General features: G+C 33.1%; 1 protein-coding gene across 2 annotated transcripts; it reads right to left on the bottom strand.

Moving 5' to 3' along the window:
• Positions 1 to 544: 544 nt before the first annotated feature.
• LOC141668903 (uncharacterized) lies at positions 545 to 6,035 on the bottom strand. Of its 2 annotated transcripts, none has more exons than XM_074475966.1 (9): positions 5,815 to 6,035; positions 5,547 to 5,680; positions 4,596 to 4,702; positions 3,653 to 3,718; positions 3,105 to 3,187; positions 2,180 to 2,226; positions 1,389 to 1,467; positions 928 to 1,087; positions 545 to 840 (listed from the first exon to the last, which is right to left on the bottom strand). In XM_074475966.1, exons 1-8 carry the CDS (start codon positions 5,872 to 5,874, stop codon positions 1,001 to 1,003), a joined length of 663 nt encoding a protein of 220 aa, XP_074332067.1. In that variant the 5' UTR covers positions 5,875 to 6,035; the 3' UTR covers positions 545 to 840; positions 928 to 1,000. The 2 variants fall into 2 exon arrangements, with proteins under 2 accessions (XP_074332067.1, XP_074332068.1); XM_074475967.1 differs by having other exon boundaries at positions 545 to 829.
• Positions 6,036 to 26,576: the final 20,541 nt, after the last annotated feature.

Here is a 26,576-nt window from a genome sequence, read left to right as displayed (position 1 = left end):
ATGTTGAGATAGATCAACATTTTATAAGTGAGAAGATTGAAGGAAAGACTTATCTCTCTCAACCATGTTCCTACAAAGCAGCAAACTGCAAACATCCTAACAAAAGCTCTTCCACGCCCTAACTTCCAAAATTTATGTTTCAAGCTTGGTCTGATAAGCCTATACAACCCAGTTTGAGGGGGAGTGTGGAGTTCTAATTTAAGGAAGTTAGCTGTATATTATATAGATATTATGTGTGCGTAGCTGTAATTTAAGAATGGTTGTTAGGTGAATCAGTTCCCTGATTTAGTGTAATTTAGGCAGACAGATCACTGATTTTCAGGATCTAAATTGATCCCATTCTCTCTGTATATATTCTGAATCTTACTGAAATGAAAGCTAAGCTTTCTCCAAAACTTCATATATATATAAATATGTATATATATATATAGAAGTACATAACTGGAAGATCTTTGCAATAAGAAACAAATAAGAACAAGCACACGTAGGTAGATATCCATCCAGATTATTATAAGAACCTTTACTAATATTGCTGAGCCATAAATTGCAAAACCACGTTTTTTATTTGACTGGTTCCAGTACGAATGAGAACATATTTACTGTTTACAGAATGATCATGAAGTTACATTCACAAATATACACATTCAAGGTGGGGGCTATTGTGGAAAGGTGTATCTTAATATTTATTATAATGTTGGAATATACTTGGATTCACCAGATCCACATCAAATCTTCAAACTCAAGCTAAAAGTTGATTGGTTAGCCTCCTGCCGAACTACGCATCCAATTCGCTCAGTGGGAAATTCTACTTCTCAATCTTTAACTGATTCTGTACAAGCACTATGAAATTATTTACATTGTTAGATAAGTTATTAAGGCTTCATTTTGATATTAACAGTTTGTAAGAAATAAGATGGGGATGTGTACCTATGGAATCAAGTTTGCAACAACTCCTACAATATGTATAAAAAACACATATCATCTCCAGACACCTCAACATTCAATTAGTACTTCCAAAAGATGGTGTAAATATTTGACCGATTGCTTCAACAACAGAAACGTTCCAACTTTCAGCATGGCGAATTATCTGTTGAATGATAATATGACAATTGAGCAAAGATGAATACTTTGTGCTACCTGAAACTGAACCACTTTATTTATCCCATAATGGAAGTCCATTTTGAACATTTCCGGAGGTTTTCATCTTATATATATTTTGAAAATAATTTTCCTAAAACAACAAAATTTGGTCTTATGCATTGTGGCTAAAAAATACCTACAGAAATAGTCCCTTCGTAAGCATATGGGGTAACAAAATATTAAGAACCGGGCTCAGTTCTGCAGGAACACAAGTATCAGAAACTGATGAAATAGCACAAATTTCTTACCTGGTAATCATTGTTTAAATCATAAACCGTGCTTCCGTCAATGCATATAAGAGGCTTCCATGGAAGTTTGAGATATGTTCTGCATATTAAGATCAAGTATTAACATATAACAGAATAATTCTGCAGTGGATGTCAAACAAGAATCTGACATATGTGCAAGTACTGACATGGTAAGTTATCCTAATAATGTTCCATTCAATAACAGAGAAGTTCTCTCAACAATTTAAATAGAGGAAAACAGGTTGAAGTATTGTTAACATCACCGTCAAAAAGCCACCTTAATTATAAATGTCATACAACTAATTTGACAGCCTAGAATACCACAATAATTTGTTTTCAATAATATATGCGCAAAAAAAATGCCTAGAGATAAATCAGAGAATAAGGAATAACAGAGAAACTGCAAAAGAAATTTTTTTTAACAAATTAAGCACCAACTTGTAACAACTGATGTCAAGAAAAGTTCTGTGGAGACTTATGATGAATAACAGATCGAATGAGAAGTGTTCAAGAATGAAATTTTCGCAATTTCTCGGTATGATCTTCAACCATCAGCAAGCCTAAATCACTATTTCTTATGATCCACAAAACCATTATGATCCACAAAACCAGAGATGCTGAGTGATTGAAGTGATAATCATATTTTAAATTATTGAATAAGATAAAGACAGAAAGCAACACTCTAGCATAAAAATGAATCCCGAGTTTTGGTCGAAGACAACTGTGCATAAAAAATGAACTGGACAAAATACTACTGCAGTGCAGGAATACAACTAATTTCTAATTACTACCTTAATTTCCACGAAGCAACTACAAAATCTTTGTCGCAATCATTTTCCTGATTTATAAGCAAATGACCAAGAAACAACGTCAGAATAATTGTACTTTCTCACGCTTTTATTTGTGGGAGTGGAATTTTTTTATTGGACCTAAACAGAACTATTTCTTCCACTTGAGCATGAAGTTAAACTGTTAGGTGTGTTTCAGAAAATTACTATATCCATACAATATTTACATACTTACACCTCATCAATTAAGCAGAAGCGGAGATATAGACCCCATATAGTTTTTTTTGCTGTTCTGCATATAATATATTCTTTTTGATTTTTAGGACCAGTTTGTTAACCCAATAGGCAGTCTATTAATGATTGGATTAAGCCTGCTACATTTAGTTTAAAAAAAGGAAAAACATGTAGTTGAAATAGAATGCTCTCGAGCATGTAATTTTCTTTTGCAAACTCTTTCGTTTCTAAAGATTTCCGTTAAAATATCACTTCCTTTCTATTTCAACTCTAATTTTTAATTAAGATAAAATTTAGTATCTATGAATATATAAAAATATAAACTTTGAAAGGGAACAAAGAAAAAATTCTAATTATTTATAATTGCATAAGTTAAATAATAGTACAATTAAATTATAGATTATTGAGATAAAATGATTAGCCCCTCTATTGGTCACCAATTTCTTCCAACAATTGCCCGTATATTTCTAAACCAGATTGATTTTTTTTCCACGATCAGCTTAAGACCTTATTAGTAAATATAAATCCCACATTATGAAATTTTATGTTGCTAGAAAAAAAACTCAGGACGCTCTAAACGAAGGTATACAAAAAGTAAAATGCTATATTGATCCTATTTTATCATTGAACAACTTTTCAATAAGGAAAATTATTAACATTTGCTCTTATGCAAGGTACAAAATTTATCAGATACCGTCTTAATCTGTTGCAATATGATTGACGGATGGTCAAAGAAAGGTACGAGCAAATTCAAGTTGCGTGAATATAATGCTTTACCTGCACGATAAGAACATTCAGTTAGCCCCTTTTTTAAATTTCCAACTTCAATAAAGAATCCCAAGATATCTAAAACAAGATTAGATGTTGATATCTCAAAAAGAAATTATACGATGATTTATAACTTTAAAAAGATGGTAGAACAATTTCTATTTTCTCAATTGAAACTCTCTTTGTGACCAACAAGATGCGAGAGAAGTAAAAAAACTCAAGAAGCCCCCAATTGACGCCAGACTGAACATGATAATGTGCAAGCCAAGAGTGAGAGAAGGTGAATAGATCAGATGTAGAGATAACATCACTGACCTATCTTTCAGACTGTTTCTTTGCAAAGATTAGGATATGAAAAATTGATATATATCAAATGAAAATTTAACAATACATATTAACATACTAAGATCCACAGAACAACAAAACAGTAACAAATAAATGGCATAACAAATATTCTGAGTTATATCCTCATACCACGAAATCTAATGGTTGGATCTTCAAATATACAATCATCCACGTAAACTTCAGGAGTGAAACTTCCTGGGTCATAAATTTGAAACCATCAGTGAAAATAGACAAGCACCAAGCCACCAATATCAATCAGTGTAACAAAGTCAATCTGTCAGCAGCTGTCTCTTGGGGCAGTGACTGAAAGAGATTGCAAAGAGTTTTAGATGCACAAAATCCCAAAGAGAAGTTCGGGGAGAGGAAAAGAGTGTCAGCTTTAGCACTTGTTTGGAATTTATGACATTCCTAGGTTTAAACATATCTATACACATAGTCAGAGCCAGACTTTCTGGAAAATGAATTAGTAAACCTACAGTTATATACTTACCGTTTATTACTATGCACTATGAGTTGAATATTATCCCCCACCCTTTAATGAAAATTCTTGTACTTTGTGACTGACTTTCTCACTACGCAACAAATTTTATAAGACTTCCAACTCATTTTGGTTCCGCAAGAAGTAAAGGGGGAAACATGCACAACACCACAAATAACTCCTTTTTTGGTTCCGCAAGAAGTAAAGAAAATAAATGACGAAAGCTGGATGTTTATTCACTCTACTAAAATCATACATCACGGAAAACCTATTCTAATTTCCCATTGCACCAAATTTCCTACTTAATCAAGAGAAAACCCATATATATATTTAGATAGCTATATGGGTGTGTTTTCTTCGGGTGCTATTTAGTCATACGGAAAATGAATGTCCTACATCACGTAGATAGCCATATATAAATGTAACAGACTGAACATTAATCAGTATAAAATTCTCAGCCATGACATTTCATGTGTGAATTATTGTTCACAACTGAAGCCACATTGGAGACTATATAAAAATTAAGCTTTAAATCTTAAAGAAACGTGTTCGTTAAACGTTAAAAGACAAAAGGGTCTAAATTCAGGAAAATACCAGTAACAAAATATTCTTTCTCATAGTCTGACTTGAGGACATCTAGAATATCGTCGATGCAAGAAATGGAAACTTTTTTTATCTCTACATCACTCACAACATCCACGCTGCAAAATGTTACAAATAAAAAGATGATAGGTAAAGGAAAACTGTAAAAGTAAGTAGCTTGATTAATAATAGACATGCAAACAACTTCAGTAAGCAGTAAATAATAGGGTTAAATATCAAGCTGACCATTATATAATTAGCAAAGTTTCAAATTTATCACCAACAAATTCGGGGTCTCAGATTGGCCACTTTCAAGTAAGGGAGTCTCAAGTCGGCCACTTTTTAAGTCGGTCATAAGCTAATGACATCTCAAATTTATCACCGTAAATTAGCAATTTTTTTGTGAAAAATGGCCAATGTGAGACCCCGAATTAATCGGTGGTAAATTTGATATTTCGCTAGTCATATACCGGTAAATTTGATACTTACCCGTAAATAATAATACCTCAAAATTAAAAAGAACTTCCCTCTTCGAGTCTTCTTCTTGTATAATTTTTTACTCCTACTTTTCATTTAATTTTTAGCTCGTCAAGGTGTACACTAGGTGTCTTGATGTACATTCAAGAAACACACATTCATCCATAATAAATATAGTACTTAACAAACTTTGTACTACCAGGTTTATGTTAATTACTCCTAAATGAAGTACGAATCCCGCAATATGATTTGGAAAAATAAATAAGTAGAACAACATATTGTAAAATATATTGCAGAATACGTAATAATCCCTTTAAGGGTGCTCCACGGTTTTTTTTGCCTAGTACTCATTATTGTGATCTTTAGTTGTTCAAGTTACCTGGATTTTGAATTTCACCAAATCGAATAAAAAATTTAACAAGTTTTGGCAAACTAAAAAGGAAAAAAATATAAAAAATGTTGAATGTGATTGGATGAATTACCTACCTGGTAGGAGTGGAGGAGAAAAGCCTTAGAATCTCAGTGAATCCGCTAACAGCAATCTTTAAAAACGACGGCGTTGGCATATCTTTCTTGTTGTGTTTCGGCGTGTGGGAGCAGCATCGGGGACCATGTAACTTCTGTAAATCAGCATATATAATTATTGTTTTATGTGAGGATGCAAGTATATGTCACTGTGAGTGCACATAATTGTTTAAGTAAAACAACGAGAATAATATGTGAGTGTGTGAAATTGGAGGAAGGAGGAGTTGACCTTGAGTGATAGAAATGAGAGTCGGGGTGCAGTCAGAAAGCAGGAGGAGATTCCCGCCATTTAAGTCTCCTCCTTCCAGACCAAACCTCTCTCTGCTTGGATATATTAGGTAGATTTAGATAGATTAGTCACTTAGATTAGTCACTTCAAACAGCATCCCTTGTACAACTTACTTTTAAGATCAGTGCCCAGTGGTTAGCTCCAGGCCAGAGCATCCTAAATAGATCATCTCCTAAGATAATATATAAATAAATGGAATTTTTGCATAAATATCCAAATTGTACAAAATATTTGCAAAAATACGAATCAACCTCACGGGCAACCACATATGCAACCGTTTCAGTCTCATATGCAACCACATATGTAACTCGTATTCGTATTTTTGCAAATATTTTCGTAAAAATTGGTATTTTAGGTAAATTTCCTAAAATAAATTCGTTACCCAAAATATTTATCTAAAATTTTGATAAACACGTCTTCTTTATATTCATTAGCTATATTCATCACTAAATTTAAGTTAGTTTTATTCAATATAATTGAAAATAAAATTTTTATTTTAAATATAAAGATATTTTCATGATAATGATTTTATATTTTTACATTTATGTAAATTTTTTAAAGTAAAAATTTTAAAAAAAAGTTATTACAATTATAATTCTAATAACATATTTGAAAATGGAAAAAATAAATTTAACAAACATTACTTATATATATTATAAAATATAAAAATACATAACTCAAACATAGTTTATTACATCAGAATATCAAATTTTTAAATTTTGATTAACAATTAAATAATAATAAAAATGCTTTAAGGTGGCATATTATATATTATAAAAAAATTTAAAAAAAAAGAGAGGATATAAGATTAGGTGAACAAATGTAGCCTTACCTCATCTAAAATTATACCTAACATGGATTGGAGTGATTGATTAATATTTTACATTTTAAATATAATACAATGTTATCTAGATATTATATTTAACTTTACGGATAATTTTACATGTGATATGTTAGGATGATATTTTAGGAGGGAAGTTGATCAATTTTTGATTTAATATTAAAAATTATTGATTAATTATTTTTAAAATTCGAAATTTATATTTTAAAATAAATTAAATATATATTTTAATTATTTTTTCCAATCTATATATTATAAATTATTGGATAACCCTTTCCTAAGGTTTGGTATCCATATTTTGGTTTGGATATAATTTTTAACTTTAATTTGACCAAGTGGACTATCCATTTTTAGGTTTGGTATCCATATTAGGTTTATAAAAGATCCATATATTTATTATGACCCATTTTAATTATACAAACTTTGCAATACAATTTTAAATATGAATTGTGTTACTTATGGTAAGTTTTTAATATAAATTTGAAGTAAACTTTAAATTTTGACAGATCTATTTATAGAAATAATCTCATAAAATATATAACATAAAAATAACTTATGTAACGAAAGTAGTTGTTAAATAAATTTATCATAATATGTAGATGCAATACACTTATTATATAGATAACTTAATCTTTCATAATTATATTATTCAATTTTAATTATAAATTTATTTATTCATTTTATTAAATAATTTTTGAAATACCCGTGTGCAAAGCACGGGCTATAAACTAGTTATACAAAATATGTAAAGTTAGTCAAAGTTTGGCAAATTAACCGGTTAAGGGTCAAAATAAAGGTATATTTAGGGACGGGGATAGTATTTTGGAGAAAATTATTTAGGGTTTTATATCAAGTCGGCCACCCTATTCGTCAAAATATCTCACTTAGACCACCATTTCCCACGGCAAATCATTTAAACCAATAAAAAACTAATATATATCACGCCATTATCCTTTTCTAAAAAAATTAACAGAAAATGTTAAATTTTTTAAAATTTCCGTTAGTTCAAGCAGAAATAATCAGAAGTGGTGAGCTGGTAGTCCACGTATGTTCCACGTTGGACTAACTATCAAGTGACACAATACAAGTGAAAGAAACCCTAATAAATTAAACAAATAACCCGAATAAACAAATAAACTGACATATTGGCGGGTTAATTTGGGGCTAAACAAAAACCCTAAACAGCGTGTTCATTCAATCGCCACTATCAACCATCATCCAATCGTCAATCGTCTTCAACAAAATCCGGACACCAATTATCACTCTTTAACATTATTCGATAAGGTAATCATTTACCTTGCTTTTACCACAACTCAAGAAACGTCTTCCTGGATTTTTGGAAGTCCATGACGTAAGTACTCGAGCATTCATACCACAAAAACAAAAAATCAAGTTATTATCAGACTTAACAACTGACGAGTTTGACAAAGCAGACATGGGGGTTTACGATTATGAGCGAAGATGTTGATAATGTGAGAAGTAATTACAAAGTTATGCACAAATTTAAGAGAAAATTAATTTTTTTATCAAGAACCCTAATACACACACTGTGTTTGTATGTCTGCTATATATACAGGGGTCAAAGTGAAGTCAGTCAAGCTAGTCGTTGCTTATTCAACGTCATGTCAGCTGACACATCAGCATCACCGTTAACTTTTTTTATTAATATAACAGCGTGATATATATTAGTTTTTTAATGGTTTAAATGAGTCGCCGTGGGAAATGATGGTCTAAGTGAGATATTTTGACGAATCGGGTGGACGACTTGATATAAACCCCAAATTATTTATCTATATTATATATATAATAAAGCAAGTGGGGCTTCAGTGAGACAGACAACTTAATAAAGGATACCCTCCAAATACTATAATTACACTTAACTCATATCCTATTTAATATGGATTGAAAATACATCCTACAGACACATTAAATGTTACATTAATTATATTTGGGCTTCTTGTCTAAAGTATAGTACAAACCTGTTTGTTCCGAGCTCGTAGCAGACTTAAGACGACCTATGTAGACAAGGCCCATCAGCAGGGGTCATCAAGGTCCACGAGCACAAACTGTTCACGGAATAGACCCAATACAGTTGGAAGAACAAAGATATGTGTCCTAAACGGACTCAAAGTCCCACACAGAAGGTTCTGGAGTTTCTTCCCTTATAGGACTCCTAATCACCATCTAAGTTGGAGACTTTTCCACCAATTCTCCCAACACAAGTCTAACCCTAGACTCAACTCTATATAAAGGGCTCTACCCCTCAACCTAGAACTATATTTTTGGCTTGATTCTCTACCACACAGAGATACGTAGGCATCTTGCAAGGACCGATAGTCCCGAACACGAGAGCAGCCATTAAAACTTGAAACTCACAAACCCTAGTATTAACTACTAACGTACTCTAGTTTTTATTTCACAATATTTGGCGTCGTATGTAGGAAGACTACAACAACCATGGTGAACACACAGAGCAGAAACAATAGTGGAACAGTCACTCATGTCCCGTCGCGAACAATCGCATCAGTGGTGGAAGTACCACCACACTCAACCTATGCATCCACCCAATGAGGAACCCTAGTAGGGGCAACTGAGGCTCAACAACAAGGGACGAATCCCCCGGCTTCTTAAGGGACGAATCCCGAATTTCAACAGTTGTTGTGCAAGACATGCTTGTACAATAACAAGACAAAGTCAAATTGACAACCCTAAGTAAGTTGTATGGTAATCTAAGTTTGTATTTTGTATTGTATCACTTAAGTCTGTTAGAGTGTAATTAGATTAGACTGGAGTATTTTTCTGTAAACAGTTTCAAGCCTAAGAATAAACTCTGGAAGAAGATCATGAAGATCATGCCTCAGAGAAAGAGAAAGTATGAAGAAGCTTGGACTTGAATAAATCTGTTTTGTGAAAAACATTCTAAGTCAAGAAGTCTACAAGTCACAGATTAAGTGTAAGAACTCGAATTTTTGAGACTTTGTAAAAACGTTTAATGAATAGTAACCCTGGCAGACGGGGAAAACTTTTTAGCCCACAATATGTTGTGCATGAGAAATTGAGTTTCAGAGTTGATAACATGATTATACGTACCAAATGAGTGTATGTAAACGCTATTAGTTTTCAAAGAAAACGAACTTTAAAAAATGACCGTATTTACGAATCATCGAGGATTACGGATTTCACAATATAATTACGAATTTAAAACCCTACAGATTTATATCCAAGGACAATACTTCAAAACATAAAGAATAAATACGAAAGGATTTACGCCGCGAACCGTTTACGAGAAATTATTACAAAAATGATTAAGCGACCGAACAAAGGCGTAAACGATTAAATAAACGTAACACACTAACTAACCATGGTAGAAAAGTAACCATGGTTACTTTATCAAATAGTAAGCTAAGCTATATAGGCATGATCACCTAAAACTAAGGAATAGTGAAGCTAAAGGCTAAAACTAACTAGATTAGCTTGTAACCTAGGAAATCTAGTAAGATTTGTCCAAGATATGCCAACATAATACTAGATTAGGTTATATACTAAAAGATATACAAACATATAACATAAGTCTTATTCAAGAAGCAAGCAAGAAGCTCACAAAATCTCTCTCTCCAAAAAAAAAACTCAATGCTGATTTCAAGAACACCATGAAAAGAAAAATCCATATCTCATGATCTATTCATTCAAAAATCACCAATTTTTTACCAAATCTCTTTCATATCATGGGTAAGTCACGCACCAAATTTCATGCCCATCCATGAAGTTATCCATTTTATAAAAATATTTGAAGTTGAGGGTGAATAGTAACTCCGAAAATCACTAACTTGTTTTCTTGATTTTTCATGAAAGTTTAAGGCTCCTAAAGCTAGACCAAGGCTTCATCAAGGATCTTAAGACTTTATTAAGTATTAACAAGCTTCAAAAAAGGTATAAACGTTCATCCAAACTTTGTTTAAGTTTTAAGTTTCAAGAAAAGTAAGGATCTTGGATATAAGTATGGTTTTGATGATTGATTTGATATTATCTTGCTGTTTAGTTAATTAGTTTTAAGGTTGATGATTTTTACCTCAAGAACATAATGTTATTGAGAGGAGTTAGTGTTGAGATGATGATTTGATGATTGTTGATGGTGGTATAATGATTTAAGACGTAAACGAATCTCAAATCATAATCATAACCTCGTTAAAATGAACATAACTCAACTTAAGTTTCTGCAGAAGTTCCCGAATATATAAACTGCAGTTTCTTAAAAATTAACACTTGATTATGATATACAATGTTATAAGGATCGTTTAGGCACTTGAATCGCTTGATTCCGATTTACGGATCAAAAGTTATGACCGTTTTACTAAGGGAGTTACGCAACAAAACTGCTATAAATTATGAATTTTATAAATATAAATGATCGACTTAAAAATATTTAAAAATCATGAAATTTTTACAGAGAGTAAGAAATAGAGTTTATTAACTGCCATCAAAATTTTAAGTAAAAATGTTGATTTTTCAATTTTATAAAAATATCGTAGCCGAGGTAGCGCGGAGTACGAACGTCAAAAATAACCCCTGTTAGGAAACTACCACTTCGGGATTTTCACCCCTGTTATCAGAAAAATATTTTCAAATAATATGTTCTAAATTTTGTCTAGATCGCGCACGCAAAAATGGTGCGTCAATTGAGTTAACGGTTTGAGAGATATCAACGTTTTAGTGAAAGCGGTTTGAATAGTAAAACTCCGTAGTTGACCGAACTTTTGAAATACTTTTTACCTAATTAAATTCATTTTATCAAAATGAAACTTTTAGGATAAATATTACAAGCACTCAAGAAGCTCCTCGAGATGGTTTCGTATTAAAATATTAATTTTACGATTTATTAAAAATGATAGAGTGCGAGTCGCGTAATAGTAATATTCGGTAAAGTCAAAATCTAGAAAACCACTTTGACCATCCGTTTCAACCAAGGAGTGATACTTATTTTGAGTCGGTCGAATAATGAAAATTATAAAGTATTGAACTTATTAGAAATATAAGTTGGTGATGAGAGTAGGAATACTAATTAAGATTATGATGTTTGTTGATTAGAAAACCCAGAACGAGAGGAAGTCGGGAAACTTATCTTGGACTCCAGACAAGTTTTCAAACCCTACCTTTTTGAAACTGTTGTGTTGTGTTTGTTTTCAAATAAGGTCAATATATACATGATGCTATATTTACGATGTCTTATAGACTATGATATATAATATCATACGATATGTTAATGATTTCAATATAATAATATTATCGGATTTCAATCGATAACGCTAGAGAGTAGCGTTGTATATAAGAGGTGTATATTTTAGACAGAGGATCGGTCTGTATAATTTGATAAAAATCCGGAAGTATTCTGTAGGGGTTTTATTTAAAATAATAACACTATAATAGAGCATGATGTATAAGTTGTAAGAACGAGAGTCGGTCAGTTTTTATAAAATAAAAATCCGGGAATCATCCCGGTGATATTTTAGGACGATTAAAGTCCGTAGTAGCTGTGTTCCAAGGGGCTCGACGTCCACTTACGAAACATTAAATACCTCGAACTTTTATTAAAACGATTTCCAAAGATCGTATTCCCCCAACTATATTTTAATGTTCGAATAATAAATATTAATTGACTATTCATTTATTATGGGAGAAGTATTCTCCAACGATTATTTATTTCAAACCTGATTAAATGTTAAAGATTATTAAATTACTTAAACATAAATAAGTTGAGGAATATTATTTCCATATTCTTTTAAAGTAAAACTATTCGAGGTTTAATTATTTAACGATTAATATTTAATTATTAATTATTTATTAAATGATTTATTTATGATTTAAAAATCATAAAACCTGATTTAAAATACTTTTTGATTTTTGGAAAATCATTCGAATAATTTAAGTTAGTCGGGGAATATTATCTTTACTTATTTTAAATATTTTGAATATAGTTTCAAAAGATACTCCCCCTTATTTACTTATCTGTTGACAACGGTCAACTCACATCCTTAGTACTTTCTTCGAAAACTTTCAGAAGTACATATATATATATGAGGTAAAGTTGTGTCTATCAACAAGCAAAATGCTTGCGGAACTTCGATATAGTTCGATGATTCCAAGTATATGATATGATTTTTAAAAGGACAAGGAGGGGTAGAGATCTAGTACTTCATGGACTGGGGAGACTGCCATATACCCGGGTGGAATGGGGAAGCATATAAAGCCCGAATGCGGCTTGGGTGACAACCAGGATGTTAGAAAGTCGTCCCTCTACATGTAGAAAAGGTTATTGTTACCGTTATACGACTGATCATCGTATCTCGGGGGCTCCAGTGAATGTCCTAAATTCTTCCAATTGGAATTGAGATGCAATACCATAACCCAAGCCTAGGTGTTGGGTTTACCATTAAGGTATTCGCAGGATAATAAGTCCACAAAAGAATTGTTTTCGAAAGAAGGTGTGTATTACCGTGGAAAACTATTTTTGAATAAACATATTTATCGTATATAAAATTATACTTGAATTTCTCATACAGTCTTTTCATATTGTACATTATTATGGCTGAGCATTATTGCTCACTCTTGCTTTCTTTTAAATGTCACAACACAACAAATAAACAGTATGCCGGTGTGGGACTTAGTCACTTGAAATCGTGGGGAGAATCCCTTACAGCTTTGTCTCAGGTGGACAAGAGTATCCAGATAGGTATAAGATGTTAGTAGTAATTATTGTAACTTCATGTAGAGGTTACGAATAATTGTTTAAGATCCTGTAAAGTACATTTGAGTGTAATAAAAGAAGATTACATTTTGTACATCATTTCTAAGGCTATAACTTGTGTGTATGTGTGCGTGAGATTGGGGTCTGTTGGATTATTGAATCAATATAGGTTACACATGAGTGAAGGATGGCGTGACGACCCAGATTCCTGATCCCGGATTTGTGGGCGTTACAGAAATGGTATCAGAGCAATAAGTTATAATACTTAGAGATGAGAGTGTTAGGAATCTGTCTAGATGCGAGATTGCGTAAGAGCTCATATAGGGTTCATCATTGGACTACCGGATGTAGCCCCAATGTGTAGGTTAGGATAAGTGTATATTTGAGGTATTAAAGCAAGACTAATAGGACCATTGGAGATTATCAGAATGATGAGAAGAAAAATTAGAATCATATATGATTTGGTAATGATGTGGATGTAGAACTCGGAGCTGAGTCTCCAGGGCATTTGGGGTAAAGACGGTATTATCAACACCAAATGTTCATTTGTACAACACGAGCCTTATTACTCGTAGTTCTTTATAGGTTGCCCATAAGGGGGCATCACATGTGAGAATCATGAAGTCTAATTATTAATATACAGTTGAGGTTATTGACCCAAACTAGTTGAAGGTGTCATTTTACCAAGGAGGATGTGAATATCGTATTAATCACGAATTCACCAGAGATAGTGTCCAATATACCCTTAAGAGTATTTTCTATTAAGAAAGATTTGAATGTAATATAAGAATGTTATCGTAAGATGACTATACTACATGATATTATTAGTGTGCTTAACATATAAGGTTATGATGGTTTAGCTCAGAAATCAAGAGCATCGAGAATTGATGGCATGTCTACAATTGAATGGCGTAAGATTACAACGAGCGATAGTTCGATCTTGGAACCTTTTAAAAGGATAGACCAATTGGTCTATAACGGAATTCTTCAATAGATATGATGTCAGAGACTACGTATATATACTTGTAGACCTCTAATATATTTGGTAACGTATGTTCAATTACACACACATGCCACCGAACTTAGGGACTGCATTGAGATCCTGAATAAATCTCATTGATCTATTCCCAGGGAGATCTGGCCACTTGTAGTTAGTAACGGATGCGTGTAGCAGGCCCCTATCAACTTAAAAGATGCTTTTGGAATATTTCTGATTAAGGTCTTCGTGGTAAAACACCGGAATGACAGATATACGTGTGAAAGTCAAGATTAGTAAGCGATTTTAAAATGATGTGAAAGAGACACTACCTGAAACATGGAATTACAAAGACGAAGAGGTGGTATCATCCTCAGGCGGATAATAATGAGAGTTAGGATAATTAGTGAAATATTTAGGCACCTACTCATTGTCACACTGCTCCCTCCAAACTGTTGATCATTCGTATTGCCTTGATAAGTCATATCAGGCAATCCTTTTCGTTTCCTACTTTGAACTTCTGATGTGACCATCTTGAATAGTCTTTCTCGGCATTAGAACTTGTTCAATTCTTTTAGTTGATCAATGAACTTTCATTCATAGATTATGATCTTCTTGTTCGGCTCAGAGCTATTTATACTTTATTTCAATTATCCAAGGAATTTTTTTTCTCCTCAATTCATTGACGGATATTCATAATGAATATCTTCATTTGATTCTTCTTTCATACTTACTCTTCTCAGTCGAGATTGTTAATATTTAACAAATTGTTAAAAACATGGATGATCTAATATCCATAGATTCCTCGGGAATCCTTTTCTTCTATTAAGGATGAAATTGTATATTGAACTTTGAAATCATAGTAAGGGTATCAATTTAATATTGGTATTCCGAATTCAATTCTATTCGAGAATCTGATAAAGTATGTGAATGAGGGAACCTCTGAGAGTACCATTTTATTGGCAAAAAATATTTGATGAGAGGCTATCGATTTTTCCGATTTCAAGACCACTCGATTTAGAGTTATAATTGTCTTTCTCGACCCAAATTTGAAAACTCTTTAATTTAAAATCGCCATCCGGTTGGCCACAAATTTCTTCAATGGTTACGATGTTGAGATATTTTTTTTCAAACAAATTGAAATATGCTTAGTTGCATATGTTCTCATGAATGACTAGTTAATCTTCCTAACTAGTTGAAATTTTAATTAATACGACGGAAGCCTAGCTAATCGTCCTATCAAGTTGCTATGGGTCAAACCAATTGAGCTGGCCATTTTCTTAGACAGTTAATAATATTGCTTGATACAGACTAGTTATTATTTTGCTAGCTCCACTTCCAATAAATTTTTTATTATTCCATAGTGCATCATATATGCAAAATTTAATCGTTGATAAAATTTTCAAAGAATGATTTAATTGAGACCTAACTAGGTCGCCCACTCAAACGAGAATTCATATTCAGTTTTATGAAATAGTTTGTTCATGAAATTTTCTATTATTTCATTTATATAAAGAATATCCAATTAAAATCATAAAGTGATTGAAGAACAATATACTTCCTTATTTTTTAATCATTGAATAAAATTCCTTCTTTCAAAATATTATCTCTTTGAAACCTCAATGGTTAACCTTTGGTTGAGGATGTTATTCGAAATTTCTTTCATTACTCGAAAAGAAAAATATTCTTTCATTGGGGAAATCTTACAAGTATTGTTCGTATGATGTTATTATTCAGCAATCATTGCTTTCAAGGAATATTCTCTATAATATCATAATATAAAATTCTAAGGACATGAAAGGATAATCCTTGTTGTATTCTTCCTTCCAAGTAATAAATCTATTGAGTGTTGCGACTCTATTATTCAGAGCTCATTGGTTCTTCGGATATTAGATTTTGAAATCTTGTTAAGAATGTCGAAATTACATTGATATCGTGAAAATCATTCTTTCAAGGCTAACTGCCTTCCAAACAAAGAGAGGTATAGTTAATAACTGATTGTTGTAATATGAGACTGAAAAACTCAGTGTTCTGATGGTGCAATCGAAGCATCGTGATGAGTAAGTTATTTTGAAAAGGGAATACCATGTTTGGTTATCATCCTAATGATCTTTAACATGATTATAGAAGAACGATAATAAAGATACCAACGTGATTAGTGAGGTACGCTTCTGTGAAACACTATCGGGATAAATACTAATGAATTCGGGAAAGACCAAACATGTATGAATTCGAGGAATATGATTTTTTGTGAAGTATAATGATATGTCTATGCGACTAAAGTACCGTGACATAAGGTATTCTAATAATAATCTAGAATAATCGCGATAAGGTTCGCACTGATAGGGACAAAGAGTATAACTTAAGAGAAAATTTTAATTTTTTTTTCTTACATTGAACACGAGGTAGGGGCTATAGTCAAATTAATCAAGAGTTGTGATTGAGAAATCTATTATCATCAAGGAAAGGCCAATAAGGTGGTCGACACTTTAAGTAATAAAAGACATATTGAGATTAATAAATTTCAGGACAACTGATGAAAAGGATCGCATGAATGAATTTTGAAGTTGAGACAAGGTGAATAGAACCCTTTATTAGGTAATCGGAAGACTTGATGATGCCTAGAAACTTAAAAGGATAATAGTCATGACCGAATATGAAAGGGATGTCATTGATTAGGAAAGTAAGTACTCGATATGGTTGAAAGTGAAAACAGAAAGGCGAGGTTTAAAATTTTGGCGATTGCGGCCTGTAAATGACCCGAATGGGAGTAAGAGTTATTATAATAAATTCTGGAGGAGGATTATCAGGAACCAAGTAAGCCGTCGTGCTATTTTAGGATTTTGAGTAATAGGTTAAATAAGACCGCTTATTTTATTATGCAAGGGATAGATCTCCGCTCTATAAAATTGTTATGAACGCAGAAGAGATAATTGGGACAAAGAGACCCCGTGACGACTGCGCCGCGCAAGGACCCAATATTTAATTTCACAACGGGACTATTTCCCAAGATATTTTATGAAAAAGGACGGATAGAGGCATGACTTAGAGTTCTCTAATCGACAAGTAGAATGAGAGGACTATCTTGACCATTGAAGATACATCTAGCGACTTACCTTTTATTTGGAACGGTTTGGGGAATTGCCTATTATTGACAGATAATTCGTGTAGATGTACTTACCACACTAAGCATACAAAAAATAGTCGCCGATATCCCTTACGAAGGACAACGTGGAAGAACGAAGGATGTTATAGTTAGAGCTGACTGAAGGCAAAGAAGATACGTGGAATATCGTATACGCCCTTTAAAAGGCCACTAGTAGCAGTTACTAATAAATGCGAGTACGTCTAAGGCGCTAGCGAGAATAACAAGTACGACCCAGGAGGTATCGTAGTACTATAGATATTATACGGGGAATAATTAAAGAAGTCCGACCGATAACGGAAGCTGAGCATTCCACGAGTCTAAACGTGTCAATCAATTGCGTATGAAATGGTGCTTCCTTCAAGATGACAACATGTTCCGATGTGCCTTACGTTACTATGGGAAGAAATGCTAAATCTGGGGCTAAACGTATAATAGGAGACTAGCGTGTAGAAATGCAATGAGAACTTCTTACATAAAATAATCAGCATATATCATGCGCCGAAATGAGCAAACGTTAAGGAACGAAACTCTAGCACTAGTAAGAGTGATGGAGGGTAAACGAATAAGTTAAAGGACCATTCCAAACACTTGAAGATGCGATAATCGTCCATATTATAGATTGTTAAGTAAAATAAAGTGACCAATTGACGTAAATTGAATTACTGACAATAATGAGTTATCGTGCGGCCATTGGAACGACTACAAAGCTTGTACAGAAGAAAGAATCGTTCTCCCTTAGGTTGGGAAGGAGTTGGTAAGCGGAGGATACTTGGACCATCGTTGAGTCAACAGACCAAAGAAATCCTAGAACTTATCGATACCCGGCTGGTGGCAGCCCAAGATAAACAATAGAGATATGCGGACCAAAACTATAAAGACAAGAAGTACGAAGTAACAGACCAAGTATTGTTGAAAGTGCCTCCCGGGGAGGGAGTGATGAGATTCGAAAGGATAGAGAATACGAAGTAGGGGATTCAGTGTTGTTGAAGGTATCTCCATGGAAGGGAGTAACGAGGTTTGGAAAAAAAGGGAAGCTGAGTCCCAGATTTATAGGACCCTTTAAAATTTTGAGGAGAATAGAACCTCTAGCTTACGAGCTCACCTTGACTCCTAATCTGCAATAAATGCACAACGTGTTCCACATGTCAATGCTAAGGAAATACCATCCCGATGCGCGATATGTGATAGAGTACGAGCAGGCAGATTTACAACCAGACCTGACCTACGTTGAGCAACCGGTAAGAGTAATGGACCAAAAAGAACAAGTCCCGAGGAACAAGTCTGTGAAGCGGGTTAGAATCTTGTGGAGAAATCAAAATGTTGAAGAGTCAACTTGGGAACTAGAAGACGCAATGAGGATTATATACATCCCCACCTATTTTCTAATTGATTCCGGGACGGAATCCCTGTTAGAGGGGAAGACTGTAATAACTCGAATTTTTGAGACTTTGTAAAAATGTTTAATGAATAGTAACCCTGGAAGACAGGGAAAATGTTTTAGCCCACACTATGTTGTGCATGAGAAATTAAGTTTCGGAGTTGATAACATGATTATACGTACCAAATGAGTGTATGTAAACGCTATTAGTTTTCGAAGAAAACAAACTTTGAAAAATGACCGTATTTATGAATCATCGAGGATTACGGGTTTCACAATATAATTATGAATTTAAAACCCTACGGATTTATATCCAAGGACGATACTTTAAAACATAAAGAATAAATACGAAAGGATTTGCGCCGTGAACCGTTTACGAGAAATTATTACAAAAATGATTAAGCGACCGAACAAATGCATAAACGATTAAATAAACATATCACACTAACTAACCATGGTAGAGAAGTACCATGGTTACTTTATCAAATAGTAAGCTAAGCTATATAGGCATGATCACCTAAAGCTAAGGAATAGTGAAGCTAAAGGCTAAAACCAACAAGATTAGCTTGTAACCTAGGAAAGCTAGTAAGATTTGTCCAAGATATGCCAACATAATATTAGCTTAGGTTATATACTAAAAGATATACAAATATATAACACAAGTCTTATTCAAGAAGCAAGCAAGAAGCTCACAAAATTTCTCTCTCTCTCTCAAAAAAAACTCAATGCTGATTTCAAGAACACCATGGAAAGAAAAATTCATATCTTATGATCTACTCATTCAAAAATCACTAAATTTTTACCAATCCTCTTTAATATCATGGGTAAGTCACACACCAAATTTCATGCCCATCCATAAAGTTCTCAATTTTATAAAAATGTTTGAAGTTGAGGGTGAATGGTAAATCTGAAAATCACTAACTTGTTTTCTTGATTTTTCATGAAAGTTTAAGGCTCCTAAAGCTAGACCAAGGCGTCATCAAGGATCTTAGGACTTTATTAAGTATTAACAAGCTTCAAGGAAGGTATAAAAATTCATCCAAACTTTGTTTAAGTTTTAAGTTTCAAGAAAAGTAAGGATCTTGGATATAAGTATGGTTTTGATGATTGATTTGATATTATCTTGATGTTTAGTTAATTAGTTTTATGGTTGATGATTGTTGCCTTAAGAACATGATGTTATTGGGAGGAGTTAGTGTTGAGATGATGATTTGATGATTGTTGATGATGGTATAATGATTTAAGACGTAAACGAAACTCGAATCGTAATCGTAACCTCGTTAAAATGAACAAAACTCAACTTAAGTTTTGCAGAAGTTCCCGAATGCATAAACTATAGTTTCTTAAAAAGTAAAAGGGATTTCGTGACAAAACTGCTACAAATTACGAACTTTGTAAATATAAATGATCGACTTAAAAATATTTACAAATCATGAAATATTACAGAGAGTAAGAAATAGAGTTTATTAACTACCATAAAACGTTCAAGTAAAAATGTTGACTTTTCAATTTTATAAAAATATCGGAGCCGAGGTCGCACGGAGTACGAAAGTAAAAAATAACCCCTGTTATGAAACTGCCACTTCGAGATTTTCACCCCTGTTACCAGAAAAATATTTTCAAATAACGTGTTCTAAATTTTGTCTAGATCGTGTACGCGAAAACGGTGCGTTAATTGATTAACGGCTTGAGAGATATCAACGTTTTAGTGAAAGCGGTTTGAATAGTAAAACTCCGTAGTTGACCGATCTTTTGAAATGCTTTTCACCTAATTAAATTCATTTTATCAAAATGAAACTTTTAGGATAAATATTAAAAGCGCTCAAGAAGCTCCTCAAGGTGGTTTCGTATTAAAATATTAATTTTACGATTTATTAAAAATGATAGAGTGCGAGTCGCGTAATAGTAATATTCGGTAAAGTCAAAATCTAGAAAACCACTTTGACCGTCCGTTTCGACCAAGGAGTGATACTTATTTCGAGTCGGTCGAATAATGAAAATTATAAAGTATTGAACTTATTAGAAATATAAGTTGGCGATGAGAGTAGGAATACTGATTAAGATTATGATGTTTTGTTGATTAGAAAACCTAGAACGAGAGGAAGTCGGGAAACGTATCTTGGACTCCTGGCAAGTTTTCAAACCCTACCTTTTTGAAGCTTTTGTGTTGTGTTTGTTTTCAAATAATGTCAATATATACATGATGCTATATTTACGATGACTTATGGACTATGATATATAATATCATACGATATGTTAATGATTTCAGTATAATAATATTATCGGATTTCAATCGATAACGCTAGAGAGTAGCGTTGTATATAAGAGGTGTATATTTTAGACCGATGATCGGTCTGTATAATTTGATGAAAACCCGGAAGTATTCCAGAGGGGTTTTATTTAAAATAATAACGCTATAGTAGAGCGTGATGTATAAGTTGTAAGATCGAGAGTCGGTCAGTTTTTATAAAATAAAAACCCGGGAATCATCCCAGTGATATTTTAGGACGATTAAAGTCCGTAGTAGCGTTCCAAGGGACTCGACGTCCACTTACGAAACATTAAATACCTCGAACTTTTATTAAAATAATTTCCAAAGATCGTATTCCCTCAACTATATTTTATTGTTCGAATAATAAATATTAATTAACTATTCATTTATTATGGGAAAAGTATTCTCCAACGATTATTTATTTCAAACCCGATTAAATGTTAAAGATTATTAAATTACTTAAACATAAATAAGTTGAGGAATATTATTTCAATATTCTTTTAAAGTAAAACTATTCAAGGTTTAATTATTTAATGATTAATATTTAATTATTAAATGATTTATTTATGATTTAAAAATCATAAAACCTGATTTAAAATACTTTCTGATTTTCGGAAAATCATTCGAATAATTTCAGATAGTCAGAGAATATTATCTCGACTTATTTTAAATATTTTGAATATAGTTTCAAAAGAAACTCCCCCTTATTTACTTATCTGTTGACAACGGTCAACTCACATCCTTAGTACTTACTCCGAAAACTTTCGGAAGTACATATATATGTATATTAGGTAAAGCTGTGCCTATCAACAAGCAAAACGCTTGGGGAACTTCGATATAATTCGATGATTCCAAGTATATGTATGGATTCTTAAAAGGACAAGGAGGGGTAGAGATCCAGTACTTTGTGGACTGGAGAGACTGCCATATTTATTTCCGTATGAGAAGGTACCATGTGTACTGAAGGTCATACAAAGTATGCAAAATTTACCCGGGTGGAATGAGGAAGCATATAAAGCCCGAATACGGCTTGGGTGACAACCAGGATGTTAGAAAGTCGTCCCTCTACATGTAGAAAAGGTTATTGTTACCGTTATACGACTGATCATCGTATCTCGGGGCTCCAGTGAATTTCCTAAATTCTTCCAATTGGAATTGAGATTCAATACCATAACCCAAGCTTAGGTACTGGGTTTACCATTAAGGTATTCGCAGGATAATAAGTCCACAAAAGAAATATTTTCGAAAGAAGGTGTGTATCACCGAGGAAAACTATTTTTGAGTAAACATATTTATCATATATGGAATTATACTTGAATTTCTCATACAATCTTTTCATAATGTACATTATTATGGCTGAGCATTATTGCTCACTCTTGATTTCTTTTAAATGTCACAACACAACAGATAAACAGTATGCCAGTGTAGGACTTAATCACTTGAAATCGTGGGGAGAATCCCTGACAACTTTGTCTCAGATGGACCGGAGTATTCAGATAGGTATAAGATGTTAGTAGTAATTATTGTAACGTCATGTAGAGGTTACGAATAATTGTTTAAGATCCTGTAAAGTACATTTGAGTGTAATAAAAGAAGATTTTATTTTGTACATCGTTTCCAAGGCTATAACTTGTGTTAGTGTGTGTGCGTGAGATTGGGGTTTGTTGGATTATTGAATCAATATAGGTTACACATGAGTGAAAGATGACGTGACGACCCAAATTCTTGACCCCGAATTTGGGGGTGTTACATTAAGTGTTTATAGAGAAGTCATTTGAGAAGTCATTTGAGAACTCCAAAATGACTTATCGAGAAGTCAAGATCAGCTATTAGAGAACTCAGAGATATCGACAAGCCAAATTGAAGACACGAAGATTGGAGATATCGACAAGTCATTTCTTCACTAGATAACTCAGAGATATCGACAAGTCAAAATATCACTAGAGATCTCTGAGATATCGATAAGTTAAAATATCACTAGAAATATCTGAGATATCAATAAGTCAATATGTCACTAGAGAACTCAGAGATATTGATAAGTCAATATGTCACTAGAGAACTCAGATTTATCGATAAGCCAAAGTGAAGACATGAAGATGAGAGATCTTGACAAGCCAAATTCTCTTATAGAGAACTCAGAGACTTCGATAAGTCAAACAACTATAGATTAATTAGAGATCTCGATAAGTCATTATACTTATCGAGATGCCGAGATCTCTATATGACTAACTGGAGATCTCGATGTAAATCTCAAGTATAGAATGCATATTAATTTAATATCTTAGATTATCAATCAACAAACAAATCAATCATTGATTTGAAAAGTCTATAAAAGCAGCTTAAAGAGTACAAAATCAAATGCCAAGATTAACTGGAAAAGTAAAGTCACAGTAAGGCAAGATTAACAAAGATACAGTAAGCTAGAAATAGAAAGATTTAGTTATCCAAAAGTAGGGCTTAGTACATGTTGTTGCATGTTGTGTAAAAACCAGTGTTTACTGTTCTATAAAGTAAACACTGGATGATTTGTTTTAGAAGCAACAAATAGATCTGAAATTCTTGTAACTCTCAAGAGAGAAACTGAGTTCTTAATATACTAAGAACCCATAAATTTGTAGCAAAACACTAGCTTAATTTTAATATAAAATTAAGTGAGTTTTGAAAGATAAGTGTGTTCATGTTCATATTTTAATTATTTTGTTCAAGCACATTATCTCTGTAATACAAATTACTTTGTTCACCATTCTTAAAAGTTCAAAAAGCTATTAAAATTGTCTAAAACACATTCGCCCCCCTCTGTATTATATTAATTACGCAACAAGTGGTATCAGAGCAAAATCTGAAAGCAAACAGATTAAAGATCTTGGAAGAATGAATACACAGAAACTGAGCAGTATTAAAATCCCCACCTTTAACAGATCTAACTATACACTATGGAAAAAGAAAATATTGCTGTTTATCAGGATGGCCAATCCTTTATACATTCAGATCCTCAAGAATGGGCCTTTCACTCCCATGGTAAGAGTTGAGGAATCTACAGATTGGGACATGGTCATTCCAGCACAGTATGCTCCTAAAGATCCTTCAGAATATATTGAACCTGAAAAAGAAAAATTTTCTCTAGATAGTGGCTTGTAGCTAATTCTGATATAGTCACTTGACAATGTAATGTACAAAAACATTGTCAACTGTGACACAGCCAAACAGATCTGGTAGAAAATAGAAATTTAATGTGAAGGAACAGAGGAAGTTAGGTCAAACCAAATAAGGATTCTTGTTTCTCAATATGAGGGGTTTATGACAAAACCAAAAGAAGGAATCACTAAAGTTTTTGAAAGGTTCAATAAATTGATAAATGACTTGCAACAACATGATAAATATTATGAAGCTGAGGAGGTTAACCTAAAATTATTGCTAGCTCTTCCTGGCCATCTTGAACAGAAAATTTTAGCCATTAGAGAAGGAAGAGATTTAAGCAGAATAACTTTGGAAGTTCTATATGGAATCTGGAAAACTTATGAACTTGAAATGATGAAAATGAATTCATTAAAAGCACATCATGGTCATGTTGTTGATGGTTCAAGTGCTTTGATTGTTAATGACAGAGAAGAGAGTGAAGATGAGCAAGATGATCAAGTTCCAGTTATTCAAGCTATGGAACAAAAGAAAAAATGACCTCAGAAGCAAGTTGTGTTGGAACTTGAGAAAGATGAATATTACACCTTGGATGAACTAGATGAAATGGATCAGTCCATGGCTTACTTGGCTAGAAAGTTTTCAAATATTAGAGTCAAGAAGCCAAGGTTTTTCAAAGGCAAGGGACAATCTTCCAACAGTAACAATTGGAAACCAAAAACTCAGTACAATTCAGTTAGCAAATGTGGCTACAAAATAGGATCTGTGGACAGATCAAAGATAAAGTACTTCAACTGTGATGAGTTGGGTCACTTTGCTACTAAATGCAGAAATCCTAAAAAGGTGAAGAAAGACAAGGCATATCTTGAACTAGAAGCAACGTATGAAGCTCTCTTGAAGAAGCAGTCTGGAAAGGCTTATATTGCAGAAGGAAAAAGTTGGGATGACACTGATGTAGATGAAGAGGTTGGAAACTATACACTCAAAGATTTTGAGCATGGATAAGCATCTACTTCAAAAATGAAGGTACCAACTCTAACCATTATTTATTTAAATGCTAGTCAATATAAGGAGACTGTGGAAAAGATGAGTGTGGAGATGTTTCATATACACACTAGCCTAGTAGCAACTACTGATGAAGTCAGTAGGCTAACAAAAGCAAATGAGAATCTTGAGAGTGAAAAGCAAAAGATGGATCTACTGCTTGTGGAGCTTGAGTCGGTCAAGCAAGAAAATAAATATCTAAAAAACAAGCTGAAGTGTGCAAATGAGATTGAAACTGTGTTAAGTGAAAAGTTTGAAAAGAATGAAGTTAAGTTGAAATCCTTCAGGAATGCATCTGAGTTGGTTGGACAATACCATGAGAAGAACAAGCCATGTGCTAACATAGCTATTGGTCTTGATTATGATTCTTTGAACAACAAGAAGAAAGATATAGATGGCAAAGGAAAAGCAACTAGAAAATGAAGATGTTCCAGCTATTCTGAAAAAGGTTGATTCACCTATGTTCAAAGCATGTGAGATAGATTTTAGTGAAGAAGAGTTGATCATTAAGCAAAAAATTGCTGATGAAGAAAATGAGAAGAAAAATGCAGAAACAACTCCAGCTTTCAAAGCTGAAAAGAAGCCCATGGTCAACCAAGATTCCAAGACACCTATCAAGGAAATGAAAATTGAAGATGCAAGAAAAAAAAGAAAAATAGAAATGAAAAGATTGGGATAAACAAAAGCAACAATTTTTCTTATGTTGCAGATGCTCCAAAGAAACAATGTCAAAAATGTGACTTTGTAAATCATCTAACTCACCTTTGTAAATAGGTTGTTAGCAAGCCAGTAGAAGGAGTATGCAAGTACAATGAAGAAAATGCAAATGATCCCTACTCATTATGTGACAAGTTTGATTGCATCCCTTGCAACTTGAAAGTGATGAAGAGTTGTCACAAGCTGAGAGTAGACCTCAAAGAAGTAAAAACTGGGTCTACATCACAAAGGGAAAATGCAGAACAATCAATGAACTCTATTTTATCTGAAACAACTCATTCTGTTAACAAGAAGAAAGTATCCAACACTGCTTGGGTTGCTAACACACTTAAACTTATTGTGTGCAGGGCAAAAAAAAGAAAGTCATATGGATTATAGACAGTGGATGCTCAAGATATATGATAGGTGATATGGCCCTGCTATCACAGTTTGAAGAGAAGGCTGGCCCA

This window comes from Apium graveolens, chromosome 6 (assembly GCF_009905375.1).
Source record: "Apium graveolens cultivar Ventura chromosome 6, ASM990537v1, whole genome shotgun sequence".
In the NCBI taxonomy this organism is placed as follows: Eukaryota; Viridiplantae; Streptophyta; class Magnoliopsida; order Apiales; family Apiaceae; genus Apium; species Apium graveolens.
This window is presented reverse-complemented; position numbering and strand designations above follow the sequence as displayed.

Bases quoted from the DNA above. Each gene is read 5' to 3' on its own strand.
- LOC141668903 (XM_074475966.1), bottom strand. From the start codon at position 5,874: ATGGCGGGAATCTCCTCCTGCTTTCTGACTGCACCCCGACTCTCATTT. The intron at 4,703-5,546 runs GTAGGTAATTCA...AACATTTTGCAG, and splicing joins TTCTCCTCCACTCCTACCAG to CGTGGATGTTGTGAGTGATG. The intron at 1,088-1,388 runs GTAAGAAATTTG...ATCATTCAACAG, and splicing joins ATTTAAACAATGATTACCAG to ATAATTCGCCATGCTGAAAG.